Source organism: Panthera leo, chromosome D1 (genome assembly GCF_018350215.1).
Source record: "Panthera leo isolate Ple1 chromosome D1, P.leo_Ple1_pat1.1, whole genome shotgun sequence".
Taxonomy (NCBI): Eukaryota; Metazoa; Chordata; class Mammalia; order Carnivora; family Felidae; genus Panthera; species Panthera leo.
Window position 1 is genome coordinate 16030656 of NC_056688.1, and position 26756 is coordinate 16057411.

Consider the following 26756-nt stretch of genomic DNA (forward strand, 5'->3'; position numbering starts at 1 on the left):
GTCCTAGAAGCCTGAGCGAGCGCCATCTTACGTTCATGGTGAATGGGAACTCATTGGCTGGCCTAGAGATTTATGGGAAATGTGTAGCTCTTGTCATATTATTTTTCACTCAATGCGGCATCACAATGAGTAGATGGGTTCCCCCGTTGACTTTAGTAATTCTTTCTACTTAACCTATTCTTTAAAGGTACGGCAAATAGAAATATGTCAACAGATAAATGTATTCCAGCTGAACATTTTTATTTTTAAAGCTTTCTGGTTTTAGCTGCCCCCAGATCAGGCCAACTTGTCCAGTCGGTGGCTTTGTAACCATTTTGCTAAAAACGCCTTGCACCTTAGAACGGGAATGGAAAAGTCTCACCCAAAGCCTTTTAAACGTATTGTATTCGAGACGCGGGGAGAGACCTGACTGCGGCTATGTTACGGCTGTCCTGCCTGCCCCTCTGTGTCTGATACCTGTCCTCTCTGCAGCCCCTCCCCCTAGGTCTGGATGGAGGATACTTTAAAGTGAAATGACAGACCAGGAGAATAACAACAACATCTCAAGTAACCCCTTTGCTGCTCTTTTTGGCTCCCTGGCTGATGCCAAGCAGTTTGCAGCAATCCAAAAAGAGCAGCTGAAGCAGCAATCTGGTAAGTAGAGGGGCCAATAGCAGCAGATGAGATGACCTAGAATGGGGTCTTCCCGGATGAAGTCTTCTTTGGGTCCGTAATTGCAATTGGAATTGAGGTTTGGGGCAGAAGTCATTTTTTGTTTGTTTAGGCCATAAATTGGGGGTGGGGGTGTTCATTTTTGTTATCTGTTTTGGTTTTGGGTCCTATCCTCCGCCTGCATGAAAAGAGACCAGTTAACAGGTGGTTCCGTAGTAACAGACGCCAGTCGTGATTCCAAAGCTGTCAAGTTGTTTCTTTTAAAAATCACCTAGTAAAAGATATTTAAAGAAATCTTTTTAACATAGGAAGCTGAGGTTGTAGGCATAGGTGTGGAAAGCAGACTATACGCAGCTATAGAAAGCAGATGTGTAAAAGGAAGAATATTCTAAAAGCTTTTGGCTTTTTGGTAGACAAATAAATGAAAGTTGTTCTTAAGCTCAATGCTTCAGAGTCCAACCCAAACAAAATACCTCTCCCATTTTGTAGAATGGCTACTTTCATAGCGTACTGCTATTAGAACAGATTTCTAAGAAAACCTGCATGTGAAAATAATAATTAAAAATAATAATAATAATAATAATAATAATATCTCACTAGTCAGAAAAATGGTGTTCCTCATCTCGGACCAAAATTAAGGTCAAGGCTAGCTTCCTCCTATGCGAAGACATATAGCCAAGAAGAATTGGGATGATATTTCTCAAAATTAGTCTTCTGAGGATATTCACAGTCTTTCAAGCCAGAAGTTGCTGTCCTTCTCTCTCCAAAAAGAATAATAGTTTTGTTTGGAAAGGAGAAATGTTTGTCTTTTCCCTTTATTTTATTTCAAAAGTGTTCATATGCATAGCTGACTTGTGGCCTTGCGCTCCGATCAGGACTGAATTAAAGGGAGGTAAGGGCAAGACGGATGAGTAGTAGACAGGGTGATGGATGAAGTTAGGGAGAAATCCATGTAACGCTGACTTTCTAACATGATAGAAGGAGGCAGCTCTGGGTCTCATTCTCTGAAATCTCTTGCTGATGCCAAGATATAGGAGGAGAAAGCTTGAATTAGGAGACTGCAGGAGACAAAGGGGGGGTGAGGAATAGGAAAAATAAGGAAATGGGAAAATATGATTTATGAGGGTGTGGTTGAGGGGAGTTCTGCTACATAGGTTCTTAGCTCCTGTCGCACTCGGGGTTCAGAGGAGAACTTAGCCATATAGGAGAGCAACAGAATGTTTGTCCTTCTGGCTGGCGGCAGACATCCCAACTGGCTGGAATCGGGAGGGTTGCAGGCACCAGCAGTGGGGACAGATCAGGTGCATGCCCTTCTGTTACTGTTTTGGCTCCTCCTCATCTTCGTTGGTTTACACTCAGCTTGCCACCAGATCTAACCTGTTTTCCGCCACCACCTAGTGCTGTGCCAGAACCTTTGACCTCCTATGTTGAGCCGCACGTTGGCGAAACTCACCACCCGAAGCAACTCTTACATTCTGAGAATTTTGCCTGGACTTTCAGAATAATCACTGCGTCGGCAGAGAAAAACAGATGCGGGCTCGCGTGGCTTTTACTTTTTTTTTTTTTTTTTCCGCGTGGCCTTCAGCGAGCAGCACCACACTGCTTCTCCTTCGGCAGGAGTTCCTTTCTGAGGGGCACTCATTCAGGCTGCTTTAGAAAAATGTAAAGAGATCCAGTCAATAAGAAAATAGTAACAAATCAGAGGGGGAAAAAAAGATTTGAACAAGGAATTTATATACAATAATCAAATGATTTAAAGAATCCAGTCTTGGGGCGCCAAGGTGGCTCAGTCGGTTAAGCATCCAACTCCTGGTTTCAGCTCAGATCGTGATCTCACAGTTTGTGAGTTCAAACCTTAAGCTGGGCTCCAAGCTGAGAGCACAGAGCCTGCTTGGGATTCTTTCTGTCCCTCCCCTGCTTGTGCTTTCTCTCTCTCTCTCTCTCTCTCTCTCTCAAAATAAGTAAATAAACTTAAAAAAAAATCCAGTCTCACTAATAATTAGAATACTGCCCATTAAAAAAACAATTAGGTTAGGGGCACCCGAGTGGCTCAGCCGGTTGAGTGTCCAACCTTTGATTTCAGCTCGGGTCATGATCTTAATGGTTCGTGAGTTCGAACGCCATGTCGGGCTCTGCACTGACAGCACAGAACCTCCTTGAGATTCTCTGTCTTCCTCTCTCTCTGCCCTTCTGCTTGCTCTCTCTCACTCTCTCTCTCTCTTCAAAATGAGTAAACTTAAAAAAAATAATATTTAGGTTTTTACCTATGAAATTTGTGAAGTTTTTTTTTTTTTATTTTTTAATGTTTATTTTTCAGAGAAAGCAGTGGAGGGGCGAAGGGTGGGGAGACAGAGGATCTGAGGCAGGCTGTTTGCTGACAGCAGTGAGCCCAGTGCAGGGCTTAAACTCATGAACCAAGAGATCATGACCTGAGCCAAAGTCGGACCCTCAGCTGACTGAGCCACCCAGGCGCCCCTGAAATTTGTGATGGGCTTGTAAATGAGAGCAACCTTTCTGAGAATGATTTGGTAGTGTATGTTAACTTTTAAATGTGCAAGCTCTTTAACTCAGCAATTCTGCTTCTACAAATTTACCTTACAGAAATACTCAGACAGGTGTACAAAAAGAGTACTATTCGGTGCAATAGTGTTTGAAATCATGAAAAGTTGGAAACAGCCCAAATGTTCATCAATTGAGAAGTAGCTACACAAATCAGAGGGTGTGCAAACAATGCAATACAGTGAGCTATTGCAAAGAATGAGGTAGGCCTATAAATGACCTAACAGAGAAAGGTGTTGGTGCTGATTAAGTTTAAAAAGCAAGCTGAAAAGCAGTGTATATAGTATGATACCCCTTCCTCTTTTGTAACTGAAAATCCTAGCAATAAACATTAGCATCTCAGAATAGAAAAAAATATCTGGAATGCTTTGCTATTAATAGATTATTAAAACATATGTGTTCTCTTAAAATCAGGAAAAAGCGTGTCTTTAAAATAATTAAAGGCATGTTGATCTATTAGGTAAATCTTCGTTCACTAGGATTCTGTAGGGAACATAGTTGCCATTTTTCCTAATACGGAGTGCAATCAATTAATGAATAGAAAGAATAAAACTTTTGATGTGTAAAATGTGGTAGGATTTCAGCCAGGGATTTCAGAACCCTATACTTAAGACGTTGCCTGATGCAGCTCAGTAGCTAAAAAAACACAAATAATCCAATTAAAAAATGGGCAGAAGGTCTGTACAGACATTTTCCCAAGGAAGACATACAGATGACCAGCAAGTACATGAAAAGGTGCTCAGCATTACTCATCGTCAAAGAAATGCAAATCAAAACCACAGGGAGGTATCACCTCACACCTGTTAGAATGGCTGTAATCAAAAAACAAAAAATAGCAAGTCGGTGAGGATGTGGAGGAAAGGAGGAAAGGGAACCCTTGTGCGCTGTCGGTGGGAATGTAAATTGGTGCAGCCACTATGGAAAAACAGTATAGACGTTCCTCAAAAAATTAAAAATAGAACTACCGTATGATCCAGCAACTCCACTTCTGGAGATTTCTCCAAAGGAAATGAAAACACTAACTTAAAAAGATACATGCACCCCCATGTTCATTGCAGCATTGCTTACAATGGCCAAGACATGGAAATATCCTGTGTCCGTTGATGAATGTGTGGATAAAGAAGATATGATACATACACACACACACACACACACACGTTTGTTGCCACTTGCAACAACATGGACAAACCTTGAGGGCATTGTGTAAAGTGAAATAAGTCAGACGGTAAAAGACAAATACAAACAAACAGGTGTTCTCAGTTATATGTGAAATCTAAAAAAAAGGAGAGAAAGCTCTCAGATAAACAGATTGGTGGTTGCCCAGGGTGGGTACGGGGGATCAAAAGGTACAAACATCAGTTAGAAATAAATAAGTCCTGGGGATGTAATGAACAGCATGGTGACTGTGGCTCCTAATACTGTATTGCATATTTGCAAGTTACTAAGAGAGTACATCTTAAAGGTTCTTAACACAAGAGAAAATAGTTTTTTTAATTATATGGTGACAGATGTTAACTAGACTTACTGTGGTGATCATTTAGCAATATATACATACATCAAATCATTATGTTGTGTGCCTGAAACTAATATAATGTTGCATGTCATTTCTATCTCAAGTTTTTAAAAAAGATGGTGCCTGACTTGAGATGTTTACTAATTAGATGATTAACTTGTTTCACATCTGAAATTATCTTCCTCTTTGTTACTTTTATCATTTTTGATAGTATACTTGGTTCCCTCCTACGGAGAGGAGTTTAACTGTTAATGGCTTACATTTTCTGGCAGATGAACTCCCAGCTACCCCAGATGACTCGGATAATAGTGTGTCAGAAAGCCTGGATGAATTTGATTACTCTGTGGCTGAGATTAGCCGCTCATTCCGTTCACAGCAGGAAATATGTGAGCAACTCAACATCAATCACATGATCCAAAGGATCTTCCTCATTACTCTGGACAACAGTGAGTTACAGGGGTACCTGGGTGGCTCCGTTGGTTAAATGTCCAACTCTTGATTTCAGCTCACGTCACGATCTCCTGGCTGTGAGATGGAGATCCCTGTCGCGCCCCCCACCCCCACCCCATGCCACACACACACACACACACACACACACACACACACACACACGCTGGGCATGGAGCCTGCTTAAGATTCTCTCTCCCTCTCCCTCTGCCCCTCCCCCGTGCACACATGCTCTCTCAAAAGACAAACAGACAAACAATGGATTACAGACTTGCAGCCGGTTTTCATAACTCTGCCCTTCCTGCTTTGGGCTGGCAACTTGCTCTTAGAAATCTATCGTATCTGGTGTTTAAACAAATCTGCTACACTCCCTGGAACACAAGATTGATATTTCAGTGAAGCTTCTGATGTGACCTAAAAATAGTATTTAGACACAGGTGCAGCTTTCATTATCCTTTTGGTACTGACTGGGCCATGTAGCTTCTTGTCTTCACTACCTTGAAAGGGAAGTGGGAATAGCAGCCAAATCCTTTTTCTTTTCCGAGGTGACCTAAACATTTAGATGGAAAGCTCAAGAGGTGTCGGTGTTTTCCTTCTGTGTCCTCTCTATAGTTAAACCCCAAGATCGGTGCCAGTGTCTGGGATGTATTCTTTAAATGTCATGATGTTAGGTTTATAACCGAGCCCATGCTTTTGGACTCTTTAAAAAGATTTAAATCTTTAGCTACTATTTTGTGTGCCAAGATTATTCTGATATTACCGGAGCTCTACTTGGGGTTGAAGAGAAATGCTGTCAAAATCAGCTGTCCGTATAAGACAGAAGCGTTATCCTTAACCTACCAGATTAAAACCATTTCCCAGGTGACCCGAGCTTGAAAAGTGGGAATGGCATCCCCAGCCGTTGTGTGTATTTGGAAGAAATGGCGGTGGACCTGGAAGATCAAGACTGGCTCGATATGAACAATGTTGAGCAGGTACCCTTCTTACGGTTTTTTTCTGATGCCTTCAGCAAAAATTGGCCACTTTTCTGCAACCATGACTTTGCTTAGCTCCGTCTCTTAACGTTGTTTGTGGTGTGCCTCTTTTGGAATCTTCTCATTTACCAGGGCCACGTATCCGGATATACCCTTTCTTTAAGGCCCAGTTAAAATGCCATCTTATTTATGAAGCCTTGCCAAGTAGGAGTTGTTATTCTCTCCTCTGAATTCCTGGAGTAATCTATCTATGCCTCTCTGATGGGAATTGTCACCTTCTGTCACGTGTAGTGGCTTTTTTATGGACCTGTCTTATCTCCCCTATCAGATCTTTAACTTCTCCAGGGCAGGGCCCATGCCTTTCTTCTTTATATCGTTTGCAAAATCAAACAGTGTGTTTTGCCTTATAAGTGCCTAATGAACATTAAAGGAATAAGAGTTTGGTAGGGAAGACACTCCACAACTTGTAGTTTAACTTTCTGTGTTTAAATTATCTTTATGTAAGTCTGAATGAGGCCAGCAATCACACAGAGAAGCAGATTTCGTATATAAGTTGAATCGCTAATTGTCCACACCATTCGACAAATCTGTTTTCGTGCTTACTCTGTGCCAGGCTTATACTAGACAGACACTTGAGCTCTGTTTAGGATAACTGTACGGTTGCTTCTTGAACAACATGGGAGTTAGGGGCAGTTGAAAATTTGCATGTAACTCATGACTCCAAAAACTTAACTAGTAGCCTACTGTTGATCAGAAGCCTCACCGATAACAAAGTCAGCTAGGGAAAAGAAAATATTACAAAGAAAATCATAAGCAAGAGAAAAAAATACATTTACAATAGCATTCTGTATTTATAAAAAAAAATCCACGTCAAACCCATATTGTTCAAAGATCAACAGCATAGAGGCGCTGGGTGGCTCAATCGGTTGAGCATCTGACTTCAGCTCAAGTCACAATCTCACGGTTGGTGGGATCGAGCCCTGCGTTAGGCTCTGCGCTGACAGCTCAGAGCCTGGAGCCTGCTTCAGATTCTGTGTCTCCCTCTATCTCTGCCCCTCCCCCACTCACACTCTGTCTCCGTCTCTTAAAAATAAATGTTAAAAAAAAATTTTGTTTTAAAACAAAGATCAACAGCATATACAGTTATATTTACATATATAATATTTTCTAAAGTAGTAAGTGGGGTCCTTTATTCCCCCTTCACTCTACATCCTGTGATTCTCACAATAACCTGTGTCCAGATGACCTTTTCATATTGATGTTTTAAGATGAATTCTGCAGTTGCTTAGTGTTTTGTTTATATGTTCTTCTTAAAGGCTGTCTTCGCTCGCTTATTACTTCAGGATCCAGGCAACCACTTGATTAACATGACTTCTTCTACAACATTGAATCTCTCTGCTGATCGAGATGCAGGGGAGAGGCACATTTTTTGTTACCTTTATTCCTGCTTCCAAAGAGCTAAGGAAGAGGTAAAGGAATACTCGCTATTGAGAACTGTGTGGTCATCTTGGGTTTGACTTCAATATGTAAGCCAGAGAGTTGGATCACTGGCTTTTTATGTCAGTTTATATACATCATATTGTATCTGAAACTAGATATTACAGGCACTATTTGATGTCTAAAACTTTAGTCTCTCCTTTCCGTGGCTTGGGGTCTACTCCTTTCCCTAATTAACCAGTATCCCCTGTTCTTTTTACAAACCTCTTAAAAAATCATACTGTTGGGAGCACCTGAGTGGTTCAGTTGGTTAAGTGTCTGACTTCAGTTCAGGTCATGATCTCACAGTCCGTGAGGTCATCCCCCATGTTGGGCTCTATGCTGACAGCTGAGAGCCTGGACCCTGCTTCAGATTCTTGTGTCTCCCTCTTTCTCTCTCTCTCTCTCTCCCTCCCTCCCTCCCTCCCTCCCTCCCCCGCCCCCGGCCCCTTCCCCACTCACACTCTCTCTCTCAAAAATAAAACATTAAAAAAAATCACATCCTTGAACCACATAGGTGGCTCATTCAGTTGAATGACTGACTCTTGATTTCAGCTCAGGTCATTATCTCACGGTCATGGGATCAAGCCTCACATTGGGCTCTGTACTGGGTGTGGATCCTGCTTGGGATTCTCTCTCTCGCATCTCCCTCTGCCCCTACCCCACTCGTGCTTTCTCTCTGTCTCTCTCAAAATAAATAAATAAACCTAAAATTTTAAAAAAGCATGCCTTTAGGGGCACCTGGGTGGCTCAGTCAGTTAAGCATCCGACTTCAGCTTAGGTCATGATCTCACGGTTCGTGGGTTCAAACCCCACGTCGGGCTCTGTGCTGACAGCTCAGAGCCTGGATCTTGCTTTGGATTCTGTGTCTCCCTCTCTCTCTGCCCTTCCTCATCCACGCTCTGTCTGTGTCTCTCAAGAATGAATAAACGTTTAAAAAATTCAAAAAAAAAAGCATACCTTTAGAAAAGGTCTGGGGGAAAATAAAAGGTCTAATAAATTCATTTCCACCAAGGTATAAATAATAGAGTAGTCTAAGCTTGGTCACTTCTAGGATTAGAATCCTAGCAGGTAGGTGATTCCTTAAACCAAAGGATGAACTCTCCTGAATTTTCAAGCATCCACAGGACAGCAGTATTGTTTGGGAATACATTGTCTTTTTCATTCTATTTGTTGTGTCCTCCTTTGTTCAGGTCATAGAGCTAGACTCTCCCCTCTCTTCTTCATTCTATTTCCAGATTACCAAAGTTCCAGAGAACCTGCTCCCCTTTGCAGTACAGTGCAGGAACCTCACTGTGTCCAACACCCGAACAGTTCTCCTCACCCCAGAGATCTATGTTGACCAGAACATCCATGAGCAACTGGTAGATTTGATGTTGGAAGCCATCCAAGGAGCCCGTGAGTACACAAGCAAGATTTGTGCATTTCTGCATCCTGACTTCACAATTTAAAATTCCTCTAATTGCTTCAGAAAGCCTCAGAGCCACTACGGTGCCAGAAGAGAGCTCATAACTTGACCTTTGGGGTTCAATACCAGTGGAATTATCAGAAGTATGAGAAAAGTAGAGATCCACTGTGTAAAAGCATATAAAAATTGCTGTGCACTTCTTCTCTCATTTGTCATCTGTTAGATTTTGAAGATGTAACTGAGTTTCTGGAAGAGGTCATTGAAGCCTTGATATTGGATGAGGAAGTTCGAACATTTCCAGAAGTCATGATTCCAGTGTTTGATATTTTATTGAGCCGAATAAAAGACCTAGAACTCTGTCAGATCCTGTTTTATGCGTATCTGGACATTCTTCTCTATTTCACTAGGCAGAAAGATATGGCAAAGGTAAGTCTGAAAAGTGGTATGTATTCATCTGAGCTGGACGTTTACTACTTTATGCATCCCTATCGTGAGGGCATTCAAATATTCCCTATCAAATAAAAGAAAGATACACTGGCCGTTGTGTAGACTTAACTCTTTGAGACCCTGTCATCTCACCACCTTTATCTCCTCATACAGATGAATAAGGACTTGTTTTCTTTTATAGGTTTTTGTAGAATACATTCAGCCCAAGGACCCTAGCAACGGGCAGATGTACCAGAAGACCTTGCTGGGAGTAATCCTCAATGTCTCCTGCTTACTAAAGACTCCGGGTGTAGTAGAAAATCATGGCTACTTCCTGAATCCATCTCGTTCCAGTCCCCAGGAGATCAAAGTGCAAGAGGCCAACATCCATCAGGTGGAACTGTTTACCACTGTATCCCAGTGCCCTGATCTTAGATTAAGTCGAGTTTCCTCGGGAAGCAGATGCACATAAGGCTGCTTGAGCCTCTTTGGGAAAGCAGATTGATCTGCTTGGCTTTCTACTGTAATCATGTAAAGAAATTATCCTCTTTTTAGCATGGGCTGAAGGAAGAGGAGAAACCTGTGTGCGGTTTAAGAGTAAGCTGCTGCTCTTCTGTGGCACAGCCGCTTCCTCTCATTGTTGCCTTCATCGTTGTCACTAAGCTCTTTTTTTTATTTTATTTATTTTTGAGGGAGACAGAGACAGAGCATGGGTGGCGGGAAGGGCAGAGAGGGAGATACAGAATCCAAAGCAGGCTCCAGGCTCCAAGCTGTCAACACAGAGCCTGATGCAGGGCTTGAACCCACAGACCGCGAGATCATGACCTGAGCCGAAGTCGGATGTTTAACCGACTGAGCCACCCAGGTGCCCCACCACTAAGCTATTTCTTCCAACCTTAGCTCCTAAAATCTTGGGCTGAACTCCAGCTTGTAAACCATTTTTTTCCCTTTCTTTCCTTCCACATGGCTTCTTAGTGTAATTTATAGTAGAAGTCTGGCCAACATGAGGCAGTAAATGGTTGAGTCAGGGGTGGTTTAAATCCCCCCTCATCGCACTCTAAGGCAGGGATTGACAAATTACTGCAGTGGCCAGATCCGACCTGCTACCTGTTTTAGTAAATAGTTCTATTGAACATCGCTGTACCCATTCATAAATGTATTTGTGGCTTGATTTCATGCCACAGTGGTAGGGTCCAATAGTTGCCACACCCACCATATAGCTTGCAAAGCCAAAAATATTTATCACCTGGCCCTTTGCAGACAAAGTTTACTGACCCCTACTCTAAAGCTACATGAATGCGATGTGCGGTTTGGCGGCTCCTCAGGGAATCTGTCATAAGTGCCCGCAATTTTCTTTTTTTTTTTTTTTTTAATCAGAACTAGGGCATAAAGCACAGGGAGAGTGAGGGAAAAGATTAGGATTAGGTTATTTTTGGAAATTGCCAGGGGCTAAGGTTTGGGAGTAACAAATATGAGGATTGTGAAAGTGGAATCTTCTGTGGTTGTGTTTTCTGGTTAAACAGTTCATGGCCCAGTTCCATGAAAAGATCTACCAGATGCTGAAGAACTTACTCCAGCTCTCTCCAGAAACCAAACACTGTATCTTGTCCTGGCTTGGAAACTGTTTGCATGCAAATGCAGGCCGCACCAAGATTTGGGCCAATCAGATGCCAGAAATCTTCTTCCAAATGTATGCCTCGGATGCCTTCTTTCTGAATCTGGGTGCTGCTCTCCTGAAGCTGTGCCAGCCATTTTGCAAACCCAGATCCTCTCGGCTCCTCACCTTTAATCCCACTTACTGTGCCCTGAAGGAGTTGAATGATGAAGAACGAAAAATTAAAAATGTACACATGAGAGGTAGGGGAGCACTGGGCTTTTCAAGACTGTGTGTGTGTGTGTGTGTGTGTGTGTGTGTAACATCTAAGGCGTTCCCTTTTATCCTTTTTCACAAAGGTGCTTCTTTCTCAAGATGAGGCAGAAAGAAGAGCCGGTATAACTAAGACAGATGTTTAAAAAAACTGGTAGCTTTGAGATGTTGTGCCTTAGTGAGACCCTTCTGAATTTAGCAGCCTTGGGTATTGATTGATTCATTCTTTCTAAAAATAAATAAAACACAATCCCTGTTTTGTATTTTAACCCAAAGTCTCCAGAAGAAGGCAGATAATGTTAACAGATAATCATAATATGGTATAGGGCTTAACTATGGGAGCACAGAGGAAGGAGTGAGTAGTAAATTCTACAGAAGGTGGAAGTCTTCGTGGCCGAGTCTGGAAAGATGAGTTGGGTTCAAAGTATGAAGGTACAAAGCTATGAAAGGCCTGGCTGGGGAATAGTGGGAAGCTCAGTGGGTCTAGAACGGGGGAGAGGCATTTGGGGCAGGGATATGGGAATTGGCAGGAAATGAGACGAGGGCGGGAGAATATTGGGGCCGGTTTGGAGAAAACAATGCAGAGAAATCAAAATATAAGTCATTCAAAATGAATCACTCTTTAAAAAAAAAGAAAAAACGAATCACTCCTAATTTTGGTGTATTCTCTCTCAGTTTTGTGACTCTTCTAATTATAAAAGCGATACCTGCTCAAAAGCAAATAATCTTAAATACAGAAAAGCACAAATACATACAGATGATCCACTGTCTATCACTGGGAAAAACTCCAGTGTTTTCTATGTTTGTTTTTTAAAAGAAATTACTAACAAAAACACCAAAAAAAAAAAATTTTTTTTTTTTAAATCCTCACTGATAGCAGTGTGGAAGTTGAGCTAGAGGAAGGGGACACTGGAGACCCCAGACAGAAGTCCGTGCCGAGTCATTTACTGTTCCTTTTACCCTCTTTGAGGTTTGGACAAAGAAACTTGTTTGATCCCAGCTGTGCAGGAGCCAAAGTTTCCCCAGAACTACAACCTTGTGACGGAGAACCTTGTCCTGACAGAGTACACCTTGTACTTGGGATTTCACAGGTAACTGTCCTGATATTATTAAGAAAGAACTGTTTTGTGGCATTGATAACCAGGAGGTTGAAAGTGAGTCTCCCTTTATTCTGCACGCTCCCATTAGGATCTCATAGGAATGGGAGTTGTATGCGTTTGTGTTTACGTGAATTGGCTTTATCCAAATAACCTGAATTTACTTTTCATTCTTGACCTGCTACACTTCTCAAAAAGTAAAGACGCACTACTATTTTTCTCTAAACTTGAAATGTTTTAAATCGCTGTCTTCCTGTTGTGATCTGTGATAGTGGAATTGTTTTCTTTTAACTTTCCACTTCCTGCTCTTGAATTTTCATGACTTACTACTCCTGATGGAAAAAAGACAAAGCTCTACTCTCTGATACAGGGACAAAATTGACAAAATTAAAGATGTCTGTATGGGATTCCAGTAAGATGAGTAGGACCACAAAAGATCAAAGATCAAAAGGATTCTAGAAGTGGGAACATTTAAGAACTAGAATGTCTGACTTCCAAAAATGGTTCTGGTTCTGGCTGGCCACAAGTCATTCTCTGCTTTTCACCCCTCTGGTTTAACTGATTGTCAGTGCAAGTATAACTAAGGGAAGAAAGATGACACAGTCGGTAGGAAGAGGTCCTGAGGATAGCAGTTTTTAATGTCTTTTCAGGATACTTACATGGGCACAGAGCATGTTTTAAACCTCAGCAAATTTCTAGAAAAATGAGATTCTATCTCTATCAGATAGTTTTTCTGTCCCTGTCATTGACGTTTTAAATGAGGTACTAGATAACAATGCAGCTTGTGTTCAGCCTGTTCAATCACCTAGCTTCAGACCCAGGAATGAATGTCATCTGGTTTCCCCCATGTTGGCTAGCTAACCCTAGACGCTCTCTGTAGGACCAAAGAAGATGGCTTTGGACCGTACCCATAGAGACAGCTATCCATAACATTGAATTATGGGGCTTCCTTTCATTAGAGAACATTTGGCTGACCCTTTGTGAAGAATAATTTTATGTCGAAAAGCAGAGGCGTGGAAGCTGTTCTCAGGTTGCATCCCAGGTGGCTGCCGGTTTATATGTGGTTGTTACTAATCTAGAGGCTTCTTTCACCAGCTTTAGTTCTCAACTAACCGTAGAAAGACTGTCCATATAACCACATCCAAGTAGAAGCATTGCAACGGTACAGTGTTGAAGTATCCTGCTAGGCTTTTCGTACTTGGTCTCATGGTTATTTTACGTGATAACAGCCCATTCTACTCCCTGTCCGGCCAAGCTGCTGTTCTTTGGACGGTGCATTTCAGCTGAAGTGTGCTATTTGTAATTAGCGTCATTTATGTCAAATACCGGGTAACATTTTCCCGATGCTATGACCCCTGCCCTGTCAGCGATTTTTGTGAGTGCCTTTTGTGTCATCACGATTGCAGCGCCCTATATCCTAAAAGAGAATACTAGAATAAGTAAATGAGGACTTGTTTTTCCAACAGTCTGTACTCAGCTGTCCTATATGAGGCTCCTGACCCAGTGTCTTCTGCTTTCTTGGGGGCAGGTTGCATGATCAGATGGTAAAAATCAACCAAAATCTGCATCGGCTGCAGGTTGCCTGGCGGGATGCTCAGCAGAGTTCTAGCCCTGCTGCTGACAACCTTCGTGAGCAGTTTGAACGACTGATGACCATCTATCTTTCTACCAAGACTGCCATGACCGAGCCACAGATGCTACAAAATTGTCTGAATTTGCAGGTGTCCATGGCTGTTCTACTCGTTCAACTGGCCATAGGCAATGAGGGCTCACAGCCAATAGAGCTAACTTTTCCTTTGCCAGATGGCTACAGCTCTTTGGCTTATGTGCCAGGTAAGCAGGCTCTCCCTCGGGAACTGCCTATTTATAACTGTCTGAGTTTAACTGGGTCACTTCAGAAGTTTAATCCTCAAAATACCCTTTCCACTGTTTTTGGAGAAACAAATATGTAGCTACTATCTACTGGTCGAAGTATGGGAGAACTAACAGCTTTTTCCTCAGCCGTGTGTCCCCACTTCTTTGTGTATTAGAAAATAATCTTCAAAGGATTAAGTGCAGCCAGGGTTTTCAGAGCTGTTTAGTCTTAGCATTCATGTTGTTTTTGTGGTTCAGCATACAAATGTATCTGCATGCCTCGCCCAGTGCTATTCTTCAGAGGGAAAAAAAAAATCACCTCCTGTTGGTTAACCCACAAGGGAGATCATGTATGTATGTTTGTTGGTGAGGAGTTGGCCGATATTGTCCATGAAGATCAGGTTATGTGTTGTTGATCGCTGTATCGGTTATCTGTTGCTGAGTAACCAATCACCCTAAAACGTAGCACCTTAAAACAAACATTATCTCACACAGTTTTCTGAGGATCAGGAATCCAGGAGTGGCTTGGCCTCGTGGTTCTGCCTCTGGGTCTTTTAGGAGGTTGCAGCCAAGCTGTCAGTCAGGGCCACAGGAATATGAGGACTCGACCAGGACTGGAGGATCTGCTTACAAGCCTGGTCATGTGGTTGTTGGCAAACCCCGATTGCCTCCTTTCCAGGTCACACGGATCTCTCCTGAGTACTGTTCGTAATGTGGCAGCTGGCTTTCTCCAGCGGTAGTGACCAAAATGGAAGCTATAGGCTTTTATAACCTGACCATAGAAATGATACACCATTGCTTCTGTATGCTTCTACCCTAGAAGAGTGTAGGAGGGGACACACAAGGGCATGAATGCCAGGAAGCCAATACAATTGGAGGACCATCCTGGAGACTGATGACTATAGTCATCTAATCTAATGTATTCATCTTTATTAAAGATCGTGGGGGCGCCTAGGTGGCTCAGTCGGTTGAGTGTCCGACTTCAGCTCAGGTCACGATCTCACGGCTTGGCTCTTGAGTTCGAGCCCCGCATTGGGTTCTCTGCTGTCGGCATAGAGCCCACTTCGTATCCTCTGTCCCCCTCTCACTGTCCTTCCCCAGCTTGTTCGTTTTCTCTAAATAAATAAATAAATAACCTTAAATAAATAAATAAAAGGTTATTTAATGCACAGTTAACCTTGAGCATGGAAAAGAATGTAAATCAGTGTAGTTTCTTAAATTGCACTGGTGTGTTTAACAGTATTTTGTGTCTCTGCTATTCTCATATTTACTAGGATAGAAATAAAAATTGACTTAGATTTAAAGGCGATTCTACACTTATGAACTGGTCACCATTCCTAGTATCTACAAAACATTTGGGATTTTTTAACCTTTACTGGGTAGAGCAAAAGGAAGGAATTTCAGTATTGCTTAGTACAGAAAGTTAGGTGTTTCACTGATTACAGCGAGTATTTTCTCTTTCAGAATTTTTTGCAGATAACTTGGGTGACTTCCTCATTTTTCTCCGCCGCTTTGCTGATGACATCTTGGAGACGTCAGCAGATTCCCTGGAACATGTCCTCCACTTTATCACCATTTTCACTGGAAGCATAGAAAGGTGAAAGGCTGAGAGCTTGGCTCTGACACCGTTTAGAGGTGCAAAACCAAGCAACGCACGCGCCTGAATCATAAGGGGTTGCCTTCAGAAGTTGTGTTAGCATTAATGAATCACGTGGCCATCCTTATGGGTAGCCCACAAATCCCACCCTTGAGAGGCACAATAAGCAAAGGACTTCGCCCACAGAGAATTTGAACCTGCACGTAAGATACCCGATGGGAGTTCCACTGCTAGTCCCTGGTTAAAATAGTTCCCTTAATGCCAGAAACCTTACCAGTGGCAGGCAGCTTCTAATGAGCTAATAATTGTATGATAACAAAGTTTACCCTTGAAATTCTGAGTTGCATGGGTAGTAAACATATGTAGATGCTTTCTAATCTCATCTTTTCATTCATAGCTTCTGGTCCTCTTTCTCAAAGAAAGATGCTCACTGACCTGTAGAGTTGCTTCTCTGGGTTTTTTGTTTTGTTTTGTTTTGGTATCTAGGCCAAAGGAAGCTGTGTACATAAGTAAAGATTTCTACCCAAAGAAAATGATGCATAGTCCCCTGAGCCACATCAGTGAGAAGTAGGTAGAAGCCAGTCCTTTGCTGAGCTGAGCAGACCTAATATAAAATCCTGAGTCAACAGGTGTTTATTAGGTACATGTGGGGTGCGTTATATAACAGTAACCTAGAATAACTGCATCCCGGACCTTTTTCTCAGAAAGCTTAGGAAGGCAGTGAAACTGTCAGAGAATCTTCAGTGAAACCGAAGATCTTCAGTGAAACTGTCAGAGAATAGTAGGCAGTAAACAATGGATTATTATAGACAAGTACATATTAAATAGAAACTTAAGTACTCATCCTCATACTTGGTAAGCTGTAATCTCAAAAGTTGAATGATGTACCCTGCATTATCCCCCCCAGAAATTGCCAAGACTTGAAACTTCAGAGTCTTGTTTTTCTCTGTAACAGTGATAGAGGGTGTTTGGCTCCTCATGTGGAGGAAATAGCCGTGAATTTGAGAGGTAAGTTCTCTACCTGCTCATCTTGCTTTCCGCCCTTTTTGCAGGATGAAGAATCCCCACCTGAGGGCCAAACTGGCTGAGGTATTGGAAGCAGTGATGCCTCACCTGGACCAGACCCCAAACCCCTTGGTATCTAGTGTGTTCCACCGGAAACGTGTGTTCTGCAACTTTCCCTACGCACCGCACCTTGCAGAAGCTCTAATCAAGGTCTTTGTGGACATTGAGTTTACAGGTAACACAGCCTAGAACTGAGAAGCGCCATCATTTATTGAATATCTACTATGTGCCGGTCTTGATGCTGAGTGCTTTTTTTTTTTTTTTTTTTTTTTTTTTACATTGCCTCATTAATTTGTCACCATCTGGCAAGTTTTCCTGTACTGTCTTCATTGTACATATAAGGATGTGAGTGCTCGAGAAGATGAGTTGTCTGTGTCTTACAACCACGTGGTAGAATCAGTTTGATTCTGTCTCACATCAAAACATATGCTCTTACCAATTTTATTATATGCTTGATTTAATCATGCTCAAACAAAGCAGGCTGTCTGATCACAACCTAGGTCTTTATTTTTATGTGCCTCATAATTGCAGAATAGTGGGATGGTTCTTTTTTTTTTTTTTCCTTGTTTTTCAGTAAACTCTGTCTCCAACATCGGCCTCAAACTCCTGACCCTGAGATCAAGAGTAAACTACCCCATCTCAGTAAACAGTATATGTTAAGCAGTTATTTAAGACCCCCTTTAGGGGCGCCTGGGTGGCTCAGTCGGTTAAGCATCTGACTTCAGCTCAGGTCATGATCTCGCGGTCCGTGAGTTCGAGCCCCGCGTCGGGCTCTGTGCTGACAGCTCGGAGCCTGGAGCCTGCTTCCGATTCTGTGTCTCCCTCTCTCTCTGCCCCTCCCCGGTTCATGCTCTGTCTCTCTCTGTCTCAAAAATAAATAAACGTTTAAAAAATAAATTAAAAAAAAAAAAGACCCCCTTTAAAAGATGTCCTACCATTCAGTAATAAATATGACTAACATTTAAAGAGACATTTAACATTGTACTGACTGCCTTTCCTATTTGGATTTTGGTTTTGTCACTTGCTCACCTCTGAGCCTTAGTTTCCTCATCCATAAAACGGGTTGAAGTGATGACTGACATAGTGCATGTAAACCTTCATAATACATACACTGTCACACAATAAGGTACTGCATTTAACTCATATAACCATTTCAGCCCTTCACTTGCACTGGTAGAGAATGTATTACAGTTCCTGTTTTATTTCTGAATTTGCAAGTTGAAAATGTTAAAAGACTTGTATTAAGTGGAGCCTAGATGTTCTGACGACAAATCCCATGTTCTTCTCTTATTATATGACCCAAGCTACAGAGAGCAAGTGGTTCCTCTGATAGGTCAAAACAGTGTAAGCATCAGGTTTTTAGCCCCTGACCTGATTTACCAGTTGGTTTCACAGCTTGGATGTTAGCCATGAAGAATGTGGGCGTTACTTAGTTTCCCATTTTGCAACAGTTGTCACTGCCACTGCCACAGTGGCCAGTTCAGAGGCCTCATTCAAAGTCTGAAAGTACTCTACATTTGGATATTGAGGCCTTTGTTTCCCCTGGCTTTTATTCTACAACTTAGACCATGTCCTTTTCAGCATAAGGTACGCTTTACATCTGTCTCCCTCTTGTTCTGTCAGTAAGGAAATAAGTAAACACTTGGCTGTAACTCTGGGCCTTTATAAACTCCCCAGGGCAGATTTTGCCAGTAGTTTTGACACATTCAGAATGAAATAAAATAGCTCCACGTGGACATAAGCTCTTACTCTTTCTCTAATAGCACTACCTTTGCTGGGTTTTTGCTCTTGCCCTTTTCCAGGAGACCCCCATCAGTTTGAACAGAAGTTTAATTACCGACGTCCCATGTATCCTATCCTAAGGTATATGTGGGGAACGGATACCTATCGAGAGAGCATTAAGGTGAGAGAGCTTTCACTGAAGCCAAAGCCGATTGATCCAGAGTTTTACTTCAGATAAGTCCCAGTGAGTTTTGGTTCAGTCCTAAAATGCTTTTGTCTTGGGCTGGGACTTACAGGATCTGGCTGACTATGCCTCAAAGAATTTAGAAGCCATGAATCCCCCACTTTTCCTCCGCTTTCTTAACCTGCTAATGAACGATGCCATCTTCCTTCTGGATGAAGCCATACAGGTGAGAATAGATAAATAAATAATTTTTAAAACGTATTTAACTGCCCCTGATTCATCAAATAATGATCAATACATACTTTTTACCATCAAATTATAATAGAGCAATCCTTATGCCCCTAGTAGCAGTTTGGACACCAAAAATTTCTGAGTAGTAGTGTACCACCCACCTTGCCATTGCAGAGCTTGATAGGTGTTGTTCCGTTAGAGATCAAGATCAAGGGTCATTGAAGCCTCGTAAGCTAGGATGATATTTTGGCAGAGTGGAAAAGAATGTGTTGGGGCGCTTGGGTAGCTCGGTTGGTTAAGCGTCCAACTCTTGATTTTGGCTCAGGCCATGATCCCATGATTCTTGGGATCGACCTCCAAGTCGGGCTCTGCACTGACAGTGAGGAAGGAGCCTGCTTGGGATTCTCACTCTCCCTCTCTCTGCCCCTCCCCCACTCATGCATACATGTGCGCTCTTTCTCAAAATAAGTAAATAAACTTTAAAAACGAAAACAAAAAGAAGGTAGAAGAAAGTGTGATGAGGCCAAACTAAGGTACACTGGCAGGATTCATCAGGCCAGCACCACAAAAAGAAATCAAGAGGACCTTGCGTTTGGTCAGTGACTTTCAGCCACCTTCCATCCCATCTCATCAGTAACAGTGACTCACACAGGCAATGATTCTTACCCCTTTCCTAAAAGATCCTGATTTTTGCACCACCATTTGGGGGTGGGGGGTGCGCGGAAAAAATCTCTGGTTTAGGTTGTTTTTTCACATAAACACTACCAAGTCACCAATACTCCCTCTGTCCATGGCCTCCCAAATCTTTGTATTTGAAACATAAGTTTCCCACAGTATACACCAGGGTGCCTGTCAGCAACTTCAGTGCATCATATCCTCACCCACCCCTTACGGAGCTGCTTATTGCTCCTGTTAAAACTCTCCCTTCTCTGTGACAGGTGTCAGATAGATAAGACAGTGACCCAAAGGGAGAGGAAGCTGGTGAACAGTGAAGGTAGTCTGTTGGACAGACACAAGGTCCTCATAGTGATTAGCAGCACCCCAGTAACTTGTCTTTAATGTGTGTGAAAAGCTCCTGCTTTTTTCATAAGCCCATACTTTGAGATTTTAGATAGGTTTTCTTAGAAAACAAGAACAAGTCCTGTAAGAAACAGCCCCTTCTAAGCCAGAGCCATGTGACACAGAGAATGACACCAGATGGCATTGTCATAGGACTGTAAGAATGAGAAGTAGACAGTGTTTAATATTTATGCTTCTCCTTCCAGACAGCTTGCATATTTGATAGAGCTTTGTTTCTTGATAGGCAGTTTTGGAGTCTGGTTTTTTGTTTTGTTTTGTTTTCCATGTTTCAGGAAGGATTCATTCTTTTTTTCACTTCAGCCTGTTTATTTTTGCCTAGGTTTCCTACATCACACTATTTACCCCCCTTTCTACTTCACAGGCTATACTGTGCAGACTAGAACTACCCGTAAGTCGACCCAAGCTCCGTCTATATAGAGCTCCAGCCCTATGCTGAGAAATCAAGGCTCGTGTTTCTCACATAGTGCCTGGTTTTCCCAACTTAGTAAACTAGATTTTAAGCAGAACCACTTAAATACCGTCTTCCCTTCAAATGCACTTTCGTCTCTGATACGTTTCACCTCTCATTTCTGTAGTATCTGAGCAAGATAAAGATTCAACAGATTGAGAAAGACCGAGGCGAATGGGACAGTCTGACTCCAGAAGCCCGCCGAGAGAAGGAGGCTGGCCTGCAGATGTTTGGACAGCTGGCACGTTTCCATAACATCATGTCCAATGAAACAATTGGTACCCTTGCCTTTCTGACATCAGGTAAGGACACAAAGCACTGTCTTCCCAAAAAGTCCCAGTGGTCAAGACCTGCTTCATGTGAGGGATCAGCCCAGATGAAACCAAGAGTTCAGACTCTGGTGATGTGTCCTCCATCGGGAAATGAATCCCTAGAGAAGCTTCAAGATGCCCATTGTTGACATGGGAAATGTTCATCCTCACACTGCTACCAGAAAGCATAAGTTGGTATGATTTTTCTTGAGGACAAGGTAGCCATATAAATATATGTGGGGGGGTGTGAGAGTGTGTGTGTGTGTGTGTGTGTGTGTGTGTGTGTGTGTGTTAACCTGAAGAATATTCTTGAACTCTGGTTAAATGTGGTAGGTCCACATTTATCTCCACTCCCTCTAGAGCTAGTGTCCCAATTCAGTAGCCATTTGCCACATGTAGCTATCGGACATTTTTAACTGGGCTAGTCTGGGGGCGCCTGGGTGGCTCAGGCAGGCAGTTGAGCATCCAACTCTTGATTTCGTTGCAAGTCATGATCTCACAGTTTCATGAATTCGAGCCCCACAGCAGGCTCTGCCCTGACAACGTGGAGACTGCTTGGGATTCTACCCCCCCTTGCCAAATGAATAAAAATTGTTTTTTAATAAATAAATGTGGCTAGTCTGAATTGAGATACATAAAACACCTCGAGACTTAGTATTTTTAATGTAAAATATTTCCTTAATAATTTTATATTGATTACATGTAAAATGATAACCAAGGATCACCAGACATTTGAGGAAATCCTCCAACATGAAACATAGATATTTGATGAAAACTTTAAAAAAAAATCTTTAGGGGCGCCTGGGTGGCTCAGTCGGTTGAGCATCCGACTTCGGCTCAGGCCGTGATCTCACGGTCTGTGAGTTCGAGCCCCTTGTCAGGCTCTGTGCTGACAACTCAGAGCCTGGAGCCTGCTTCGGATTCTGTGTCCTTCTCTCCCTCAGCCCCTCCCCCACTCATGCTCTGTCTCTCTCTGTCTCTCAAAAATAAATAAATGTTAAAAAAATTTTTTTAAATAAATTTTAAAAAATAGAAAAAATCTTTATAATCTCAGAGGGATAAGAGAAGATACAACATCCATAAAACAAGAACAAAGAATTATTTAAAGAACAAGAAAGAGCTCTTGGACATTAAAAATGTGACAAGTAATTTTTACCTGTCAGTAGAATGGTTAAAAGATCGATTTAAGGGGCTCTTCCATGAAAGCAGAACAGAAAGACTTAGAATGGAAAGGATAAGAAAATAAAGGATCAATGTAGAAAGTCTTAAAAGAGAAAAATGGAGTGGAGGAAATTATCAAAGAATAATACCAAAATTTCTCAAAGACTAAAAGCTTCTACACTGAAAGAGCCATCATGTGCCCAACACAAGGAATTTTTAAATTTTCACACTAAGGTGTTATTGTGACAGGAAATCAAGGTAAAGAGAAGATCCTAAAGGGTCCCAGAGAAAAGTCCGGTCATGTCAATGGTTGAAGTATGAAATGTCTTTGATTTCCATAGCAGTGACAATGGAAGCTGGCACACACTCCTCATGGAAAATAGTTTTGCAGCCTAGAACTCTGTAGCCAGCCAAATTATCACTTCTGTTTGAGGGTGAACCTGAGGACATTTTTAGACATGAAGGTGTCAGATTTACTTCCAGAATACCCTTTCTTGAGAAGCTACAAAAAGATCTTCTCCATTAAAGTGAGAGAGTAAACCCAGAAGGAGGAAGGTGGAATCCCCTAAGAGAGACACGAGAAGTGCCCAGGATGATGGTAAAAGGAGCTTGTGTGACCACCACACAGCAGGCCTGTAGAGCAAGGAGTCCAGATGGGAGCTTCCAGAAGGAGCAGTTCGAAAAAGAAGGGCTAGAAATGATCCTATCGAGAGCTTTACATTTCTTGGGGAGAGTTTAGGAAGATTGAGTGATTGGTACTCTAAAAATAAGCAAGCCAATTTGTTAAAAGTTTATTAAAAACTGTATATGTATTACTTTATATACGTAATCATTAGGACACTCTGTCACTCTACCGTGAATGATATTTATATAATCTTAATGACTATATACTGGGAGGATTTGTATTTATGAAAGAGAGACAGGAAATAAGAGTTAAACTCTCATCAGTAGTGGTGTCAATATTGACAGTGACTAAAATTATAAGATCCAGAACCGGTAGTACTAAGCAAGCCATATCGTGCTGTTTGGCTTCTTAAAACCTGACAAGTGTTAATGTTTTGTTTTACATTTCTGTGGAGTTTATGTCTTTTGCCCTAGCAATTCCTTAAAAATTCATTGTAAGGAAGTAGTAAGTCTACAAAATATGTACACAGTGAAATTCATCAATAAGTGAAATGCTGGGGCGCCCGGCTGGTTCCGTCGACGGAGCGCTGCAACTTGGTGTCAGGGCCGTGAGGTGGAGCCCCATGCTGGGTGTGGAGATGACTTAGAATAAAATCTTTTTTTCAATAAATACAAATAAGTGAAATGCTTATAGTAGAATGGCTAGCAATAAAGATGAATAACTTAAGGTGAAATCGCACACTGCAAAACTATGTGGTCGTTAAAAAGAGTGCAGGGGCGCCTGGTGGCCTGGTTGGTGGAGCATCTGACTTTTGGTTTTGGCTCAGGTCACCATCTCACAGTTCATGAGTTCGAGCCCCGCGTCGGGCTCTGTCTGTGCCGACAGCGCGGAGCCTGCTTGCGATCTCTCTCCCTCCCTCTCTCTCTGACCCTCCCTGGCTTGTGCACGTGCTTGCTCTCTCACTCTCCGTCTCTCAAAAAATAAATACTTTTTTTAAAGAAGTGCAAATCATTGCTATTCTGCAGAAGTCTGTCTGATGGAAATGCTCTGTAAATCTGGACTAATGCTGTAGATACTAGCCATGTGTGGCTGTTGAACACTTGCAGTGTGGTTAGTGTGACTGAGAGACTGAATTTTAAATTAAATAGCCTCATGGGGCCAGTGGCTACCATGTTGGACAACACAGGAACACACATTTACTAAAATGGTAAGATAGTTATGATATAGTTAACTGAAAAAGTAAGTTACAGAATATGTACACCACGATAATCATCTTGTTTTAAAAATGTGTATGTAAATATGGACAAAAGCTAAAAGGAAGCATTAGCAAAATGTTAACAGTGTTTATTTCTGGGTGCTAGGTTTATATTTTGTTTTTGCTCACCGCAGTTCTCTGACACAACTGCAATGAAAATGTATTACTTGTATAATTTAAAAACTATTTCCCAGAGGTCTCCAAGTGAAACTCTAAGACATAATAAAAGATGGTTTATGGGTTGAGTTTTCATAGACTTTGCCTTTTTTTCTAGAGATCAAATCACTCTTTGTGCATCCTTTCCTGGCTGAGCGCATCATCTCCATGTTGAACTACTTCCTGCAGCACCTGGTTGGCCCCAAGATGGGGGCCTTGAAAGTCAAGGACTTCAGTGAATTTGACTTCAAACCCCAGCAGCTCGTATCAGATATCTGCACGATCTACTTAAATCTTGGGTACCTGAGATTTAATTGGGCAAGCCAGAGGGAATGCTAATGTTTTAATTTGGGATTTGGATAATGGAATGACTGGTGATTATGTGCGAATAGAAAAATGGTTCATTTCTAGTTGGTTAGATGAAGGAATTTTATGTCGTTTTAATAATGAAGTGTCGTATGACCTATGGGACATTGTTCAGATTTTTCAACATTCTGCCTTTATCTGTGCAAAGATAAACTTTACTAGTTTTAACCAATGTTTGGAAAAGCAGTATTCTTTTAAGGTTGCAGGATACTTGATAGACTTCCTTGCTAAAAACTAGAAGAAATCTTTTCTATAATCAAAAGAACATTCATGGCGTGTAAGTGGTGGGGAGCCTTGTTCCTCGACCCAGATGTTATCTCCTTCGTTGACCTACCCTCTGATGTTCAGTTTTTTTCTGATGCTGACCTTCCAGGGATGAGGAGAACTTCTGTGCCACCGTGCCCAAGGATGGACGTTCCTATTCCCCAACTCTCTTTGCACAGACAGTCCGAGTCCTGAAGAAAATAAATAAGCCCGGGAATATGATTGTGGCTTTCAGCAACTTAGCAGAGAGAATCAAGGTGAGGAGGAGAATTTGTTTATTAATGTATTCAATAGAAACCGCTTTGTTGACTCAGCTGTTCTTCTGGTTACCCTGTTTCAAAGGGTAAAAAGGATATTGTCTTGAGAAAACAAACATGATTCTTGCCAGGCAGTGAATAAGTAGAACTACGTTTTTTTTATTTTAAGTTTGTATTTTAAATCCAGTTAGTTAACATACAATGTTGTGTTAGTTTCAGGGGTACAGTATAGTGATTCAGCACTTCCACACATCACCATATCATCACTACCATATTAATTCTCTTTTCAACACGAGAGGGAAGAACAGAAAATCGATTTAAGAAACTTCTACTGGAAGAGAAGAATGTACAGATTTTTATAGGCTGTTTTTATGAAAACTTTTCTGCACAGTGTTACCAATAGGTTTGAAAATCTATGTCATTAACCCAGAACTTTTTCGAATAGAATTCAAGATCAGTTGTTTTTAGTCATTTGATTTTTATGGATTTTCTCTGTTCATTATATTTGTACTTAGTAGTTGGCTTATATGGGAATAGTCATACATTTGATAGATAAAAATACTGTCTTATATTCAGCTAATCCCTCTGGTTGAAGTTTGATCGACCTTCATTAGCATTACAAAGAAGGGAAAAATCATGGCACCGACTCTAATAGAAAACCTTCCTTATTAAAAAAACAAAAAAAAAGAGTGGTGTCTGGGTGGCTCAGTCAGTTAACCCTCCGACTCTTGATTTCAACTCAGGTTATGATCTCACGGTTCATGAGTTTGAGCCCACATCGGGCTCTATGCTGACAGCTCGGAGTCTAGAGCCTGCTTCGGGCTCTATGCTGACAGCTCGGAGTCTAGAGCCTGCTTTGGATTCCGTGTCTCCCTCTTTCTTTGCCCCTCCACCGCTTACACATTCTCTCTGTCTCTCTCTGTCTCTCTCTGTCTCTCTCTCAAAAATAAACAAACATTAAAATTTTTTTTTAAATAAATAAACTGTTTAAAAAAAAAAAAGCAAATCTTCCTTACTGACATCAGTGTTCCCTTCCTTGAACTACTTTTTGAGTTGGGTTCCATCTTGCCTAGAGCTCACCCAGGTGGCTTCTTGAGGAACTAGAGTCATGAAGAGATCAAAATGTTGAAGCTGCTTTAAACTCCTCCTATACCTGTTTGTAACTAAAACCAGAAGCTGCCTTTCATACATAGACTGCATGAGTGATGGAGCGACTGTGTAAATAATTCCTCCCACCATCCCCTTTTCAATTATGACATTTACAGTAGGGCTGTTGCCAGAAGGATCTCCCATGTGATGTGTTTCTTTTTCTGTTAACACTTAAACCCGTCTCTAGTCATGACCGCCAGCAGCTGAGGCAAACTGAAGTTTCAGAGTTAGGGCTGAATGTTAAATTCACTTTTATAATACCTGTCTTGGCTTGTGTAGAAAAGAAGGCTGAGGATTGTCATTGTCTCTGTAAAGAACACCCAAAAGTAACCCTTGAAGATTAAGGTATAGTCAGCGTTTTGAATTCGGCGACTCTGTGAAGTCACCTTAACTACCAGGTTTTGTGCTTAGTCTCTAGCAGACCTCCAGCAACAGGAAGAGGAGACGTACGCAGACGCCTGCGATGAGTTCCTGGATCCCATCATGAGCACGCTCATGTCCGACCCTGTGGTGCTGCCATCCTCCAGAGTCACTGTGGATAGATCCACCATTGCCAGACATCTGCTCAGGTATGCCGGCCCCAAAGAGCAGCCCCAGGCCACAGAGGCACGTT

At 41.9% G+C, this 26756-nt stretch overlaps 1 protein-coding gene across 4 annotated transcripts in view; it reads left to right on the plus strand.

Annotated features, from left to right (window-relative positions):
- Positions 1-26756, plus strand: part of UBE4A (ubiquitination factor E4A) — a 35601-nt gene that overhangs the window by 4746 nt on the left and 4099 nt on the right. For 2 of the 4 annotated variants that reach the window (XM_042903906.1, XM_042903905.1), the window contains 18 exons: positions 472-633; positions 4996-5169; positions 6032-6144; positions 7461-7613; positions 8859-9018; positions 9252-9454; positions 9657-9848; positions 10978-11311; positions 12292-12412; positions 13947-14251; positions 15737-15869; positions 16922-17109; positions 18737-18837; positions 18953-19066; positions 20727-20901; positions 24226-24406; positions 24847-24994; positions 26555-26712. In XM_042903906.1, coding sequence (XP_042759840.1) covers positions 513-633; positions 4996-5169; positions 6032-6144; positions 7461-7613; positions 8859-9018; positions 9252-9454; positions 9657-9848; positions 10978-11311; positions 12292-12412; positions 13947-14251; positions 15737-15869; positions 16922-17109; positions 18737-18837; positions 18953-19066; positions 20727-20901; positions 24226-24406; positions 24847-24994; positions 26555-26712 — 3074 coding nt within the window. In that variant the 5' untranslated portion in view covers positions 472-512. Of the gene's footprint in view, positions 1-471; positions 634-3086; positions 3414-4995; positions 5170-6031; positions 6145-7460; positions 7614-8858; positions 9019-9251; positions 9455-9656; positions 9849-10977; positions 11312-12291; positions 12413-13946; positions 14252-15736; positions 15870-16921; positions 17110-18736; positions 18838-18952; positions 19067-20726; positions 20902-24225; positions 24407-24846; positions 24995-26554; positions 26713-26756 lie in introns of those variants that run through there. The other 2 variants (XM_042903908.1, XM_042903907.1) reach the window with 2 other exon arrangements.